This window comes from Panthera uncia, chromosome B1 (genome assembly GCF_023721935.1).
Source record: "Panthera uncia isolate 11264 chromosome B1, Puncia_PCG_1.0, whole genome shotgun sequence".
In the NCBI taxonomy this organism is placed as follows: domain Eukaryota; kingdom Metazoa; phylum Chordata; class Mammalia; order Carnivora; family Felidae; genus Panthera; species Panthera uncia.
In genome coordinates this window covers 163,145,476-163,164,347 of record NC_064811.1, presented here as the reverse complement: position 1 = coordinate 163,164,347, position 18,872 = coordinate 163,145,476, and the positions used below count along the sequence as shown (strand labels likewise).

The following is an 18,872-nucleotide window of genomic DNA, read 5'->3' as shown; positions in this document are numbered from 1 at the left end:
CCATATCATCCTGTCAATTGATGCAGAAAAAGCATTTGACAAAATTCAGCATCGTTTAATAAAAACCCTCGAGAAAGTCGGTAGAGAAGGAACATACTTAAACATCATAAAAGCCATTTATGAAAAGCCCACAGCTAACATCATCCTCAATGGGGAAAAACTGAGAGCTTTCTCCCTGAGATCAGGAACAAGACAGGGATGTCCACTCTCACTGCTGTTGTTTAACATAGTGTTGGAGGTTCTAGCATCATCAATCAGACAACAAAAGGAAATGAAAGGCAGCAAAATAACTTCAAAGACGAAGTTATGCTTTCACTGTTTGCAGATGACATGATATTATACATGGAAAACCCGACAGACTCCACCAGAAGTCTGCTAGAACTGATACATGAATTCAGCAAAGTTGCAGGATACAAAATCAATGTACAGAAATCAGTTGCATTCTTATACACTAACAATGAAGCAACAGAAAGACAAATAAAGAAACTGATCCCATTCAAAATTGCACCAAGAAGCATAAAATACCTAGGAATAAACCTGACCAAAGATGCAAAAGATCTGTATGCTGAAAACTATAGAAAGCTTATGAAGGAAATTGAAGAAGATATAAAGAAATGGAAAAACATTCCGTGCTCATGGATTGGAAGAATAAATATTGTTAAAATGTCAATACTACCCAAAGCTATCTACACATTCAATGCAATCCCAATCAAAATTGTACCAGCATTCTTCTTGAAGCTAGAACAAGCAATCCTAAAATTTGTATGGAACCACAAAAGGCCCCGAATAGCCAAAGTAATTTTGAAGAAGAAGACCAAAGCAGGAGGCATCACAATCCCAGACTTTAGCCTCTACTACAAAGCTGTAATCATCAAGACAGCATGGTATTGGCACAAAAACGGACACATAGACCAATGGAATAGAATAGAAACCCCAGAACTAGACCCACAAACGTATGGCCAACTCATCTTTGACAAGGCAGGAAAGAGTATCCAGTGGAAAAAAGAGAGTCTCTTTAACAAATGGTGCTGGGAAAACTGGACAGCAACATGCAGAAGGATGAAACTAGACCACTTTCTTACACCATTCACAAAAACAAACTCAAAATGGATAAAGGACCTGAATGTGAGACAGGAAACCGTCAAAACCCTAGAGGAGAAAGCAGGAAAAGACCTCTCTGACCTCAGCCGTAGCAATTTCTTACTTGACACATCCCCAAATGCAAGGGAATTAAAAGCAAAAATAAACTATTCAGACCTCATGAAGATAAAAGCTTCTGCACAGCAAAGGTAACAATCAACAAAACTAAAAGGCAACCAATGGAATGGGAAAAGATATTTGCAAATGACATATCAGACAAAGGGCTAGTATCCAAAATGTATAAAGAGCTCACCAAACTCCACACCCGAAAAGCAAATAACCCAGTGAAGAAATGGGCAGAAAACATGAATAGACACTTCTCTAAAGAAGACATCCGGATGGCCATCAGGCACATGAAAAGATGCTCAACATCACTCCTCATCAGGGAAATACAAATCAAAACCACACTCAGATATCACCTCACGCCAGTCAGAGTGGCTAAAAGGAACAAAACGGGAGACTACAGATGCTGGAGAGGATGTGGAGAAATGGGAACCCTCTTGCATTGTTGGTGGGAATGCAAACTGGTGCAGCTGCTCTGGAAAACAGTGTGGAGGTTCCTCAGAAAATTAAAAATAGACCTACTCTATGACCCAGCAGTAGCACTGCTAGGAATTTATCCAAGGGATACAGGAGTACTGATGCATAGGGGCACTTGTACCCCAATGTTTATAGCAGCACTCTCAACAATAGCTAAATTATGGAAAGAGCCTAAATGTGCATCAACTGATGAATGGATAAAGAAATTGTGGTTTATGGGGCGCCTGGGTGGCTCAGTCGGTTAAGCAGCCGACTTCGGCCCAGGTCATGATCTCGTGGTCTGTGAGTTCGAGCCCCGCGTCGGGCTCTGTGCTGACAGCTCAGAGCCTGGAGCCTGTTTCAGATTCTGTGTCTCCCTCTCTCTGACCCTCCCCCGTTCATACTTTGTCTCTCTCTGTCTCAAAAATAAATAAACACTAAAAAAAAATTAAAAAAAAAGAAATTGTGGTTTATATACACAATGGAATACTACATGGCAATGAGAAAGAATGAAATATGGCCTTTTGTAGCAACGTGGATGGAAGTGGAGAGTGTTATGCTAAGTGAAATAAATCATACCTCTGTATGGACAGATTCCATATGTTTTCACTCATGTGGATCCTGAGAAACTTAACAGAAGACCATGGGGGAGGGGAAGAAAAAAAATGGTTAGAGAGGGAGGGAGCCAAAACATAAGAGACTTAAAAACTGAGAACAAACTGAGGGTTTATGGGGGGAGGGAGGGAGCGGTAGGTGGGTGAGGGGTATTGAGGGCACCTGTTGGGATGAGCACTGGGTGTTGTATGGAAACCAATTTGAGAATAAATTTCATAATTAAAAAAAAAAAAGAAAACTGATAACAAATTAAAGACAAGGGGTACCTGATATGAAAGACTACAAAGACTGTAAGATTGATATAACCCCCCTGAGTACTCATTCTAGTGACCCTCTGAATAGATTTCCTGTTCTGAAAAGACTACAATACTTTAAACAGAAGCCCACCACGTTAATGGCCTTATAGATATCCCCATATCTACCTTCATAGGAAGGCCCCCATATGTGCCTCTCCCAGAGTCAACTCTGAAGGCTTTCCTGGTAAATTGCTACATATTTCCCTTAAGCAGCCAGGGGAAAACTAAAATGAAAAGAAACTCCTTAGCTTGTAAGTCTTCAAAACCAGACATGCAGCTCTAGAGGCAATTCAAAATTCACCTATCCCTTCCACAGATCTCCAAAATTCCCCAGTTTATCTGAAAGACTTTTAAATTATTAGTCTTAGGAAAACAAAGTTCTTCTTGGAGGAACTTACATTCTTTCCTTGTACCTTTGAGATGAAAATATTAAAAGTACAAACCTCAGGGAGGTAATTCTTACTAGAAGTAGAATGAAAAAAGGAAAGGTCATTTTAAATTCAGACAAATGAAAAACCATGTGTCTTTTCCACAAATAGTAGCAGAAAAAAAAAGCCATCTAAGCAGGTAACCTTAACTTATTCCATCTGCTCGGAAAACAGTTGGGATCCAACTGTTCTTTTATAGACTAGTGAATGTTGCATTACCGTAATACCAGTACCATGGCTAAAAAATTTTAAAACAATAAGATCTCTGTTTACATGTTTATGTGTGTCTAGTGTAGATGTGTGGCATTTTCTACCTTCTGATGTTATTGTTGATATTTGTAAAGAGCTCTATTTAATTGACTTAAAAATAAGCACCTATAATTTTAAATCTCAGAAATATAACAGAAATGAACACAAATGCTTTTTAGGTTCATGTGATCTAGTAAGATATGTAGTAATAAAGCTAGTTTAATTTTGCTAGTTTGTTAGAGTTACAAACATTGAATATAATGCACACATAACTTTTTACTCTTCCTGGGTTTTTTAGTCAAATAATTAATGTTATCTCTCTTGCAAAATTTGTCAGCAAAAGATAACAGAATAATGGCTGACTTTGTCTAATGCCTCTTGAAGGCTTCACGGGTAATTTCCAAATAATTATTGAGAATAAGAAAATTAAATAGAAATATGTATGATAAAAAGTTTTGAAGTGAACTTTTATGCCAGAATTATGTTTTATAGAATACATAATTAAAAACAGTTTCCTAAATCTTTGTTAACTTGACATTTAAAAATTTTTCTAGGTGAAATTAAATAATGGAGATTTATTAAATATCTACATCATTTCCAGGTAAGATAAAGTAATGACACTTAATCACTAAACATAGGCATATGCACTTTTTGTTCCCTTTTATGTAGGAACTATAAAGATATTTGCGTCGGTTAGTAAATGTTTTATGTCATGCTAAGAAATTTCCTAAGGAAAAAAACATGTTTCTAGAAATCCTAAAAAGTATTTTTAAATCTGCCAAATTCACAGAATGCTAATGTAAAAGTTCACAATTGTTTACTCCTTAGTTAAGGTTCCTAAGGGTTAAGAATTCAAATTAATGTATGTGATTAATGCTTGTAGAACATTCCTGTATGGAAAAAAAAAGTAGGATAGATGCTTTTCTTCTGATTTGTTATCATTAAGAACAAAGACTGCCTTTAAATCTCCCTGGTAGGGACTATACCAGGTCCTTCTCACTACACTACCCAGAAGAGAGCCACATTTCAGGGATTTAATTCTTGGATATGCATCTCACAACTATAGAAGGCTTCATCTGACATTTTGTCCTATACAGATGCTGGGAACCTCCAAATCAAATTGATGAGGAAGTGAAGTGGCTGACACTGAGGTAGATTGCTTCCTCTGAAGATGCTGGATTGACACTTCATACTTTAACTCAACATGTAACCCCTTCTTTCCTTTCTGTCCTTTACTCTGGCACTGGCCTGGAAAGATAATGCCACCATCTTGTGTCTCCCAGGCCATTGTTAATGGGAAAAAGTGCCTTTCAGATTGTTGGATCTGCCATCAAAAACTCCTACCTGTCTGTTAACAGAGCCAGCTTAGTGGAAATGGTTTATACCTTGACAGAGTTTATCTTGGCCTGTGAATGCCTAGATAGCTGGTGCATAACCAAGCAATTCCTCTTAGGTTTTTAACTGTGCCCTTATAACTGTTACATCTCCTTGTTTGACTCCTCTGGATTTACATCATCAAGTTGGAACTACAGGAAGTATTCATGACTCAGGATTTGCTTCCTTTGGTAGGGCCACACTACTTTGGTTAGGAGTAAATACAAATAAGAATATGATCAGAAGTCTCTCCTTAACTCTTAAAGGTTTAACAGAATCTGTTGCTAAGACAACAGCTGCCCAACAAAGATCCTTAGACTCTGTTCAAAGTGGCTCTTGATAATAGGATAGTCCCTAATTATCTTTTAACTGAGCAAGATGTCTGTGCTGTTACCAATATCTGTCTGCTACATCTGAATTAACACTTAGGGGGAAGCTGAAACTTTCAAGTATGCAAGATCACTGGGCAAGCCATTTGGCTTAAAGGGTGACTCCTTCAGCAGGGTCTTTCTTTGACTTATTTGATTTTGATTAGTTTGGGTCTTGGGAACAGGGCTCTGAAATGTGCTACAAACACTGGGAATTATTCTGCTTATAGTCATCATAGTAATCTTGGTGGGTTGTATTCTCTCAAAAATTTAAATGCATGTTTTCAGCCACTAACCACCAAGGAAATTATTTAAGACTCGAATGTCAAAAAAAGACATGGAGAAAATGAGCAACTTAAAGAATGTGAACTTCAAGTTGTAACCTGTATATCATAGGGACTAAGCAAAAACATCACAACCTGTGACCACCACACAAAGGATCAACAAAAGCTGTGAGATCTAGAGTGGTAGCTGATAGTAGCACTAATGCCTTAAATTTTGATCACATCTCTCAGTTAAGCTGAGGATCTGATCAAAAGAAAACCAGAGGCCTACAATGTTATCACTTATGTTAAGGCCCTGAGTCATAATATCAAGACTCAATGCCTGACCAAATTGCAATTTCAACTCCTCCCTCACTTCTGCCAGGAATGTAACTTTTAACCAGTCACGGAATTTCTTGATCAGCACTAGAAAATTCACTGATATGCCCCTTCAGTTCTCCTCAGAAGGGTGACCAGGCCTAAAGCAATATATTCTTTGTTAATAATTTCCTTTTCTCTGCTCTGCTTTTAAAAACATTTCATCTTCTATAGCTCAATGAAGTTTCTTTTTCTTTGTTGTATGGGATACTGCCCAATTGTTTACAAAGCCAATTAGATCTTCAATTTATTCAGTTTAAGTTTTGTTGTTTAACAACTCTCTCCTCGCTCTGACTTTAGTTTTCTCTAGATCACTTAACACCGGTCTGAAATATGGTATATTTATTACTGAGCTCCTTCTACACTATAATGGAACCTTTGAGTATGTACTTTGTTTGATTTGTTGCTGTGTCCAGAGAGCAGATTAATACTTGGAAGAAAAATTGAAAAAAAATCAAATGTCCTGAACAGACATGCAAATGACATGACTGAATAAATATTAGAGGGAATTTTTTAAAAATTTATTTTCTCTATCATTTACATGAAACCACCTTACAAAACTCAGGTTGCTTAAAGAGAAAAGAGAGGACAGGGTAAAATTTAGATTCTGATTATGTCAGCAAGATGATGTTAAGTATGAAAATAAGAATTAGCAAAGACCCAGGCTCCTAAGGAACAAATATAGCTTGACAAAGTACTATGGGTTTACAGAATGAATATCTGTGGTAAAGGACTTCAAAATTCTAGAAAAGAAATACCATCTCAGAATTCTTTTTATAAGAGGCACCTGAGTGGCTCAGTCAGTTATGCATCTGACTCTTGATTTCTGCTCAGGTCATGCTCAGTTTGTGAATTTGAGCTTGCATCAGGCTTTGTGCTGACAGCGTGGGGCCTGTTTGGGACTCTCTCTTCCTCTCTCTCAGCTTCTCTCTCTCAAAATAAATAAATACTTAAAAAAATTTTTTTAGGGGTACCTGGTGGCTTAGTCGGTTAAGCATCTGACTTCACTCAGGTCATGACCTCATAGTTTGTGTGCCTGAGTGCCACATTAGGCTCGCTGTTGTCAGAGTGGAGCCCACTTTGGATCCTCTGTCCCCCTCTGCCTGCCCCTTCCCCACTCACTCACACTCTCTCAAAAATAAATACACATTAAGAAAAATTCTTTTTTAAAATTGAGGTATAATTGACATATGACATTATGTTAATTTCAGTTATAGAAAATAATTATTTGGTATTTATATATACAGTGAAGTGATCACCACAATAAGTCTAGGTAATATCTGTCAAAATACATGGTGGCAATTTTTTTAATGTTATTTTTGAGAGAAGGAAAGATTGAGGTCATGTACACACAACGGGGGGGGGTGGGGGGAAGGAGGAGGAGGGGAGAGAGAGAGAGAGAGAGAGAGAGAGAGAGAGAGAGAGACGGAGAAAGCATCCCAAGCAGATGGCGCAGAGCCTGACTATGGGCCCAAACTCATGAACCAGGACGTCATGACTAGAGTCAGATGCTCAACTGACTGAGCCACCCTGGCACCCCAGCAATTTTTTTTCTTATGATGTCATATGTTTAAAGGCAACATGCAAATATGATATATAGTATTATTAGCTACAACCAACAGAATCTTAATTCTTTTTTTTTGTTTTTTAAGTTTATGTATTTATTTTGAAAGAGAGTGTGAGTGGAAAAGGGGCGCAGAGAGAGGGAGCAAGAATCCCAAGCAGGCTCCTTGCTGTCAGTGCTGACACTGGGCTCGATCCCAGGAACCGTGAGATCATGACCTGCACCAAAATCAAGAATAAGACACTTAACCCACTGAGTCACCCAGGCACCCCCACATGATTCTAATTCTTATAAACCGAGGATTCAGGAGAACTTGGTGTTTTAATAACAATCTTAAAAAGTTGGACATAGCAAAATGCTACTGAAGTTCAAGAACTTCATTATATGTGAAACATATGAACACTGAACTACAAGAAAATCAAGCATAGTAATGTTTTTCATAATTTGTTTAGCAATTTAGAGCTCATTATAAAACTTATAGCAAGTTAAGTGCTAAAATAAAATGTAAGGTTAAATCATTAGTGTGAGTAGTGCAGGTAACTGCTGAATCAGGCAAGTAGGCTTATCAAGTGACACCAAATCAGGTTTCTTCAACTTTGTAAGAACCTTATGACTGAGAAAGGTCAGACTCAAAGACCCTGCTGAACATGTATTTCTACAAATAGCAATTCAAATAAGCTATTGCAATTGTAAAACAGCCTAAGGCTCCTGGCATCTTTAGAATGTCCCTGGGCAAAAACTACTGCAGGTCAATAAAAATAATGGCAAGGATGAGCAGCCTCCAGATAGAAATCTGTGGTCCAGGGAATGTAATAAAGTCTGTCTACTTTTCCCTAAACTTAGAAGCTTGAGGAGAGACTTTCAGCTCCTTCTGAAACAGGACTCTTGATCCTCACATTATAAGGCCACTCACAGAGAGGTATCATGGAATGCATCTGAATTGATGCCACCGTGTGCTTAACTCTTGGCTTTTCCAATTCAGGTCAAACTTCTTCCATTTATTTAGACTTCTGGTGTTCTAAAGTGCTTCCCACTTTGTAAAAAGGCAAACAGAAATGCATTCCCAAGAGCATGGCAACAAGCAGCCTTTATATGAATTACTTAGTGCTGCTAAAACAACACAAAACCACCTTTTGTCATCCCCTAGCCTCAATTTATTTACAGTAAGAACAGTACCACAAAAAACATTAAGTGAATTTTTAAAAGAGAGGGACAATACAGATCCATCTTACCATAACAAATTATTATTTTTTTTGTTAATCATACTATGGAAAACTTTATGCCTTTTCACTTTTGCCATTATTTTGCAAATGTTTTTCTCTGTTTTTAGTTATAATTAATTATACTTCATTAGAACTTTAAAACATACCATTGTATTAATGTCACATTTTAAATAACAAGTGCTGTAACATAAAATATTGATTTTCCCTGTACACGTAAGTCATGCTTGTCCAGTGTCAATAGCTTGTCCAATGTCAATAAAAAGGAAAAAATAACGGAAAAAAAGCACATAAAAAAAGCTACAAAATCACCAATCTAACTAGGGACTACCATTATTGACATTTTGGTATATTATCTTCTAATAATTTTACTATGCACACATATGTCACACAACAAGGATATTACACTTGTTTCTTTTAAACACTTCTACTAAGAATATATCATATTAAAATGACATTAAAGAAAGACATTTTACTATTCTATTTTACTCTTTCATATAAATCTAACAATAAAGTTTTCATTGGCCATGGAGTTTCCAAGATGATGATGATGATGATATTCTGTAGCAAAAACAAAAACTAGGTTCTTTCTATGTGCTAAGCACCTTAAAAGGCATTAGCTTCATTGGATCCTTGTCACCTTAAGGCTTTGCATTACCTATTTCCTTGCCAGAATACTTGTATCTATGATCTTTGTGTGCAGAGATTTGATGGATTTCCTTATATAATTCAGCTCTCAGCTGAATGACACCTATTTAGGTATATCCACTCCTTCTCCTTATTCCCAACAATAGTGAATGTTCTGGCACACAGCTAATGCTCAAAAGCATTTTTTTTAAATGAATCAATGAGGGAGAAGAAATAAAAATGGCAGAGTAGGAAGATTCTGAGCTCAGCTCCTCACACGGACACACTAAAACTATAAATATATAAGAATAACTTTCTCTGAGAATGACCAAACAATAGGAGAACTGCTCTTTCACAACTAAAGATATAAAGAAAAAGCCATACTAAGACAAGTCAAAGGGGCAGGCAGAGATGTAGTCTCGTAAGGACCAACATCTCCAGTGTGGTGACCCACAAGCAGGAAACTATCAAAAATGAGAAGATCCTTCCTGAGGAGTGAGGAGTTCAGGCATCACCCTAGCCCTGGGAAACTGTACCAGAAAGACAAGGCATAATATCTGGATTTGAAAATCCGAGGGTCTTAACTGGGGGAGAACTGGAGGGATGCAGAAAACTGAGACTCCATTCTTAAAGGGCTTGTACACAAGCTCACTTTCTCTGAGACCCAGAACAGAGGCAGCAGATTGAAAAGCATATAGGCCATATATGAAGAAGACTTAACTAATTTTAGGGTTCGTGCAGAAATGAAGGGATCTGTAGGAACTTTCTCTGGAAATGGAAGTGATAGTGGGTTCCATCTTTTGTTACTCTCCTTCTACCTCACTGACCTGGCAAAGGTGAGCACCGTTTCCATCTACCTTGCTGCCACAGCTTGCCCTGCCTGGACATTCCTATGCAGACCTGCCCCACCCAACCTGCTCACCCAATACTGCCCAACCAATAGGCATCCTTGGCTGGAGAGCAACTCCCACAAACACAAGGGGCTCTGTCCCACAACACCTAGCAAACGGCCTTAGTCAGGACTTGTGTCCCTCATTCAAAGTGGCTCCCACCCTACAATATCTGAAAGGTGGTCTTGGGACCAGTGTGGACAGCTGCTGGGCCTGGTAGCCAGAAAAACCAGGGGCTACCCTGCTTAGAGTTGTTACCAAGACAGTCACTGTCCAAACACAACAGAAGGGCACATATGCAACAATATAGGAAACACCCCTGTAATACCTAGTTCTGGTGACCAGAACGGATAGTGCCAAGGTCACCACAGGACCCCTACTACATAGTACAATACCTTCCAGACCAGAAGACATATCTCACCTATCTAATACATAAAAACAAAATGAGGAGGCAGAGAAATATGTTCCAAACAACAGGAAAAGGAAAAACCCTAAAAAAAGAACTAAACAAACTGGAGATAAGCAATCTATCTGACAAAGAGTTCAGGGTAATGGCTATAAAAATGCTAACTGAATTTGGGAAAAGAATGGATGAACAATGAGAAATTTTAAAAAGTGATAAAAATATAAACAGAATGATTCAGAACTAAAGAATATAGCTTAAGTAAAAAACACACTACAGGGAATCAGTTTAAGGTACTACAGGGACAACATCTAGCATACTAATATTCACATTATACAGGTCCCAGAAGGGAGGAAAGAGGAAAAAAAGGAACAGAAAACTTATTTCAGGAAATAATAGCTGAAAACTTCCCCAACCAGGGGAAGGACAGATAATAGATCCAGGAAGAATAGAGAGCCCAACCAAAAAGAACCCAAAGAGCTTCACATCAAGATAGATTATAATTCAAATGTCACAAATTAAAGAGAATTTTTAAAGTGGCAAGATAAAACGAGCTAGTTATATACAAGGGAACACTGATAAGACTATCATCTTTGAATGATAGAAACTTTGCAGGCCAAAAGGGAGTGGCACCATATATTCAAAGTAATAATCTAATCTTACACCTAAAGGAACTTAGAAAAAGAAGACTAACCAAAGCTCAAAGTAGTAGAAGGAAGGAAATAATAAAAGATCAATAAAACTAAGAACTGTTTCTTTGAAAATATAAAAAATATTGACATTCAGCCAACTCATCAAGTACAAAAAAGAGATGACTCAAGTAAATAAAATCAGAAATATAAGAGAACACCATACCATTATAACGTACATCACACAAATACAAAGGATTGTCAAGAGACCACTACAAAACTTATACACAATAAATTGGAAAACCTAGAAGAGATTGATAAATTTCCAATTTACATACAATTTTCCAAGACTGAATCAGGAAGAAATAGAAAATCTGAATAAGACTGATTACTAGTAGTGAAATTGAATCAGTCATCAACAAACTCCCAACAAACAAAAATTCCGGAACTAGATGGCTTCTCAAGTGAATGGTACCAAATATTTTAAAAAAGAGTTAATACCTGTTCTCAAACTATTCCAAGATACTGAAGAGAAAGAAATGCTTCCAAATTCATTCCATGAGGCCAGCATTACCCAGATATCAAAACTAATGACACTACAAAAAAAGAAACTTACAAAAAAAGAAACTTCATCTTTGATGAACAACTATGTAAAAATCTTTATTAGCAAACCAAATTCATCAATATTATGAAAGGATCATACACAATAATTACATGGAATTTATTCCTGGGATGCAAGGATGGATGGTTCAATACCCACAAATGAGTCAACACAATTCATCACATTAACATCCTAAATGATAAAACCCATGTGATCATTTCAAAAGATGTAGAAAAGGCTTTGATAAAATTCAAGCATCCATTTATGGAAAAAAGTCTCAATAAATTGGGTAACCTGAGGGAACATGAGAAAACAACAACTGAAAGCTTTTCCTATAAGATCAGGAACAAAACAAGGATGCCCACTCCTGCCACATTATTCAACACAGTGTTAGAAATCCCAGCCACACAATGAGAAAGAATGAAATCATGCCATTTGCAGTAACGTGGATGGAAGTGGAAGGTATTGTGCTGAGTGAAACAAGTCAGTCAGAGAAGGACAGATATCCTATGTTTTCACTCATATGTAGATCTTGAGAAACTGAACAGAAGAGCATAGGGGAAGGGAAGGGAGAAAAAGTTACAGAGAGGGAGGGAGGCAAACCATAAGAGACTCTTAAATACAGAGAACAAACTATGGGTGAATAGGGGAGTGGGGGAGAGGGAAAATGGGTGATGGGCACTGAGGTGGGCACTTGTTGGGATGAGCACCGGGTGTTGGATGTAAGCCAATGTTACAAATTATATTCATAAAAAAATTTAAAAAAGTATATAAAGAAGAAAAAGATAATAAAAAATAAATAAAATAAAAGAAGAAGGAAAAAAAAGAAATCCCAGGCACAACAAGCAGATAAGGAAAAGAAATAAAAGCATCCAAACAGGTAAGAAGGAAATAAAACTATCACTATTTGTAGATGACATGTTACTATATATAGAAAACCCTAGATACTACATAAAAAAAGCTATCAGAATTAATTCAATAAAATTTTAGGATAAAAAATTTAAAGTACACAGAAACCAGCTGTGTTTCTACATACTAAGAACAACTAGTAAAAACGTAAAATTAAAAAAAAAAACAATCCCATTTACAATTGCATCAAAAAGAATAAAATACCTAGGAATAAATTTAACCAAGAAGGGGAAAGACTTGTACTCTGAAAACTATAAGACACTGGTGAAAGAAAATGAAGATGACATATATAAATGGAAAGATATATTGTGCTCATTAATTGGAAGAATATTGTTAAGATGTCCAAAGCACCCAAAGAATTCTATATATTTAATGCAATACCCATCAAAATACCAATGGCATATTTCACAGGACTAGACATGTATAGAAACACAAAAGACCCTAAATAGCCACCGTAATCTTGAGAAAAGGGAACAATTCTGTAGGTATCACTGTCCTTGGTTCAAACTATACTACGAAGTTATAGTAATCAAAACAGTATAGTACTGGCACATAACCGCATAGGTCAATGGAACAAAATAGAGATTCCAGAATTAACTCATGCTTATATGGTCAATTAATATATGACAAGGGAGACAAGAATATACAATGGAAAAAAGGCAGCCTTTTCAATAATTGGTGCTGGGAAACTAGACAACTACACACAAAAGAATAAAACTGGACCACTTTCTTAAACTACACAGAAAATGTGGGACCCAAGGAATTTAACAAAAATCCCCTACCCCTGGACAAGCAGAGCAAGACTAACTCCATCTTGTGCTATACCTACCATCTCATGTATAACCCCCACATGACCTACTTATTGCTTAAGACACTCCCCCACCCTAGTCAAGCCACTGAGCACACCCTTACTGGAAACCGGTTCATACAGGAATGCGGAACCCCTAACCGCCAAAGAATGTAAACCCTGCCTTTTGCCCACCAAACTTGCATGCCAATTCTTAAACCCCGCCTTTTGCCCACCAAACTTGCGTGCCAATTCTGACCAGAGTGATAGGCTAGTTCAAACAGTTACTATAGGGTAAATTGTAATTCAATTGGCCACCTGCATGTGGACTGACATGACTATGCAACTTTCTGTGTGTGTTACAATCTCATTGGCCACTGGCCCCTATAAAACTGCTATGCCTCTTAACCTAGGAGTCCAAGTCCCTGCTCCGCTGTGTCGGGTATACTTGGGCCCAAGCTCGAGCTTGCAAATAAACCCTCGTGCGTTTGCATCGGTATCAGCTCCTTGGTGGTCTCTCAGATTCGAAATCGGGGATTACAAAAAAAAAACAAACTCAAAAAGGATTAAAGACCTAAATGCAAGACCTGGAACCATAAAACCGCTGAAGGAAAATAAAAGCAATAAACTCTTGGACATTCATCTTACTGGTATTTTTTTGGAGTTGTCTCCTCAGGCAAGGGCAACAAGAGCAAAAATAAACAATATGACTACATGAAACTAAAAAGATTTTTAACCGTGAAGGAAATCATCAACAAAATAATAAGGCAGCCTACTGAATAGGAGAGGATATTTGCAAATGGTATATGTGATAAGGAATTATTATCCAAAATATATAAAGAACTCATACAACACAATAGCAAAAAAACAATGTGATTTAAACACTGGCAGAGGATCTGGATAGATATTTTTCTAAAGAAGACACACAGATGGCTAACAAATACGTGAAAAGATACTCAACATCATTACTCATCAGGAAAACACAAATAAAAACCATAACGTAATAATACCTAACACTTGTCAGAATAGCTATTATTAAAATGACAAGAAATAACAAATGTTGGTGAGAATGTAGGGAAAGGAAACCTTCATGAACTATTGGTGGAAATTTAATTTATTGTAGCCACTAGAGAATACAGTATGGGAGGTTCCTCAAAAAAAATAAAAATAGAACTATCATACAATCCAGCAATGCCAACTCTGGTTATTTACCCAAAGAAAATAAAAATAATAATTTGAAAAGATACATGTGCCACTATGTTCACTGTAGCATAATTTACAATGAATAAGATATAGAAGGAACTTAAATGTCCATCAATAGATGAATGGATAAAGAAGATGTGTTGTGTGTGTGTGTGTGTGTGTGTTTATGTGTGTGCAAAGGAATATTATTCAGCCATAAAAAAGAATGGAATCTTGGCATTTGTGACAACATGGTAAACCTAAGGGTAAATGCTAAGTGAAATAAGACAAAGACAAAATCTGCATGATTTCACCTATATGTAGAATCTAAAAAACAGATGAACAATCAAAACAAAATAGAAACAGAATAAATTGGTAATGCTGGGGTGGGGGGGATGGGCAAAATAGGGGAAGGGGATTAAGAGGTACAAACTTCCGGTTTTAAAGTAAGTCATAGGGATGTAAAGTATAGCATAGGGAATGCATAGTTAAGAATGTTGTAATCACTTTGTGTGGTGAGAGATGGTAGGTAGACTTATGATGATTATTTCATAATGCATATAAATGATGAATCACTAGGTTGTACACCTATAAGTAATACAGTATGTCAACTGCACTACAATAAAACAAAATAAATGAATAAATGGCCTATCTACTTTCAAAGCTCAAATTAAGTCTGTAGTATCCAGTGATAACATCTTTGCACACATATTTCTGCCACTGTAATTATTTCCTTTAAAAAAACAGCAGTGTATCGGGGCGCCTGGGTGGCTTGCTTGGTTAAGCGTCTGACTTCAGCTCAGGTCACGATCTTGCGGTCCGTGAGTTCGAGCCCCGCGTCGGGCTCTGTGCAACAGCTCAGAGCCTGGAGCCTGTTTCAGATTCTGTGTCTCCCTCTCTCTGTGACCCTCCCCCGTTCATGCTCTGTCTCTCTCTGTCTCAAAAATAAATAAACATTAAAAAAAAAAAATTAAAAAAAAAAAACAAAAAAAAACCAGCAGTGTATTTTTCATTTCAAGTTTTTATCAAATTACTGAAGAATTTCATATACTGCATTAAATAACCATAACAGAGATATCAACGTTATTCTCTTTTCACAAATGTTAACTATATAAAAAATCTTTAGAGTCAATAATTCCAATAGAATAATTTCTAAAAATCAGATGCAATGAAAACAGTACATTCCTCTTTCAGAAAGTAATATGTCAGAAATTATGAACACAGATTTTTTTTTGGTGCTAAAAGACTGCAGTTTCTATTCCATGTGCCCTTGTCAAGGGTTTCTGAGAATGGTGGGTAGCTTCTTTCAACCAACTTTAGTCCACTTCAGGAAAAGGTGGATTTTAAATTAAAGGCTTTAGTCATCAAAATGGAACTTAAAAACTTAAAATGTATTCTTTTAGTCTAAATGTAGAGTTATGAAGAAGCATTCCCCATCAAAAACAGATTAAATGTCACCAACACTAGAATGTCACATGGGGAACTAATACTGAGAACTCAGAGGGCTGCCCTCCAGGCACTGCTCCTTGTTTGACCTGTATCAACAGCTCAAAGGCTTCATTATGCACCCAGCTCCCACAGTGCAGCAAAATGGAAAAGGGGAGGAGACCTTAGCATATTTTTAAAATAATTGCTTTGCTTTGCCTCCACTTAAAGAGTCTTTATGTAACAGGAGGAAACAACTGTCTTCTGGAAATAAGAAAACCATTTCAATTTTATTATCTTTTAATTATAGTGTCACTGTTCCAATGTTACACAATAGGAAAGAATTCTGCCTGTACTGCCATTATAAATTCTATTTTCAGAATGTGTGACTCAAAATAACATCTACTCTCTCAAATTGGATATGTGGGACTAAATTTCCAAAACTTTTACTGACAGGGTTTACTGTGTAAACCCTTGTAAAGTGAGTAAACTTCCCTAACCTTCTCAAGATACTACCAAACACTCCTTAAACAAAAAGTAGTTAAATGAGATTAAAAATATGAACTGAATGTGGTTCTCACTTTCTTACAAAGTAATCCACATTTCAATATTTCAAATTAGAAACAAATCTCATGTGGGTAAAGTCATTGAATAATCTATGCTGGAAATGCAATGTGATTAAAGTATTTCAAAATAATTAAAGTGATATGGCCACAAAATTATTAGCTACCTTGGTTCACTTCTTCTGAAGTCCTCCCATTCCATTTCCAAAAGAAAGCACCTTTTAGCATTTGAGCTATTACTTTGGGTAAATTTCCATTGCATCCCTAAACAATGTGCTGTCATCATAAACTGTAAAAGAGACAGAGAGGGGGACACAGAATCCAAAGCAGGCTCCAGGCTCTGAGATGTCAGCACAGAGCCCGATGTGGGGCTTGAACCCACAAACTGTGAGATAGTGACCCGAGCTGAAGTCAGACGCCTAACCGACTGAGCCACCCAGGTGCCCCATCTCCTCTCCACTTTTACCTCTCACCTTTTTTCATCCATCCTCTTACAGAGTCAAGGTGGACAATATTTATATTCTAGGTGTAGCCATAATTAAATCTTTCACATTTCTAACTGTAAAAAGCAATCAAAATTCTATTATTGTGGTGAAGTTTTAAAATGTTATATTGTAGTGATGGTACTTACAAAATTTGGTTTTTGGGTTTTCTAAGTGTTTTCTCACACAGATTTCAAGCAAAATACCAACTATTTCTAAATTTCCCATGCAATCAAGTGTTCCATCAAGTTTTTAAAAATTATTTTTTAAGCTTATTTATTTTGACGGGGTGGAAGGGAGAGGAGAGAGAATCCCAAGCAGACTCTGTGCTGTCAGCAAGTTCATGACCTGAGCTCAAACCAAGAGTTGGATGGTCAACCGATGGAGTCACCTAGGTGCCCCAAGTTTTTAAAAATTATAAAACATTAATGCATCTAAAGTTTATCAACAGCAATAAAGCAAAAAAAAAATGCCACTATCACCTAATTAAAAAAATAAATCAATATAGTTGAATTGCTGGGTACTCATCATTGATTCCATGTGTTCTCTCTGCCAGAGGTAACCACTATTCCATATTTAATTATTTCTTATGTGAATGTATTCCTACTAAAAATAGTACTGTTCTGAATGCTGTAGAATCTTTTCATAAGTGTGTATTCTTCTGCACATTGTTTTTCATTCAACATCATATTTGTGAGTTATCCATGTGGATACACAGAACTCTAGTTCCTTGCATTTCACTGTTACATAGTTTTCTATTATGTGATATATGTAACCCATCCAATCCCTTGTAAAAGGCCATTTAGGCTGTTTTATTTTCAGCTATTATAATGCTGCTATGAAATTCCTCATTATAAAACTGCAAGTTTCTGTTGATATGTACCTATGCAGGATTGGATAAACTGAGACATAGGTTGAAGTATTTTCAACTCTATTGATGATCGCTAACTATCTTCCAAAGTGGGGATACCACTGATACATTAACAGAGTAGGAGAGTGTTCATTGCTCTAAATGCTTGCCAACGTCTGGTATCATTCTTTCAAATTCTTGTCAATGTGACATATGTGAAATATTATCTCATCATGTGTTTAATTTGAATATCCTTGATTATTGCTGAGGTTGGGTATCTCTTCATATATTTATTAATTATCTCAATGTCTTTTTCTGTGGTGGTTTGTTCAAATTGTTGCTCATTGTTCTACTGGGTTGTCTTTTCTAATTAATTTAACATTTCTTTATATGTATACTATGGATACTAATCCCTGTAATGTGCTGTGAGTATCTTCTCCCAATATGTGGATTGTCTTTTAACTTTCAAAAGAGTATTTTAATATAAAGAAGACTTTACTTTTGGGGGAGCTTGGGTGGCTCAGTCAGTTAAATGTCTCACTTAGGCTCAGGTCATGATATCATGGTTCATGAGTTTGAGCCCAGTGTCAGGCTCTGTGCTAACAGTTTGGAGCCTGGAGCCTGCTTCAGATTCTGTGTCTCCCTCTCCCTCTGCCCCTCCCCAGCTCATATTCTGTCTCTCTCTCTCTCTCAAAAATAAGTAAACATTAAAAATTTTTTAAGTCTTTACTTTTAACACAATCATGCCTATCAACATATTCTTTCACGGTTTTTGTTTTCCTAAATCTTAAGAAATCTTTCCCTACCTAAAGATTACAAAGATACTGTTCCACAGCTTCTTCTAAAAGTTTTACATTTTGTCTCTCAAACTTTTACTTTTAATTTACCTGAAACTGATTTTTCTGGTTGGACTGATGTGGAAACACACATACAAACACCCCATCACACCCCACATGCACACTATCACATACTGCCCGACACACCATACCCTCCTATACATTGCATCCACATATCCCCCCACTCAGCACCATTTACTGAAACATTTCTGATGTTGCTAAATTACTGAAATACTTCTTATGACATCTATCAAGTTATTATAAACAATGGCCA

General features: G+C 36.8%; 1 protein-coding gene across 10 annotated transcripts in view; it reads right to left on the bottom strand.

Moving 5' to 3' along the window:
• The window catches only part of PSD3 (pleckstrin and Sec7 domain containing 3), a 796,552-nt gene that overhangs the window by 141,583 nt on the left and 636,097 nt on the right, over positions 1 to 18,872 (bottom strand). The window contains exon 15 of one of the 10 annotated variants that reach the window (XM_049632453.1): positions 7,011 to 7,412. The exons of the other annotated variants lie outside the window; for them this stretch is intronic. Within the exon in view, the coding sequence (XP_049488410.1) occupies positions 7,240 to 7,412 (173 nt within the window). The 3' untranslated portion in view covers positions 7,011 to 7,239. Of the gene's footprint in view, positions 1 to 7,010; positions 7,413 to 18,872 lie in introns of those variants that run through there. 10 annotated transcript variants of the gene reach the window in all.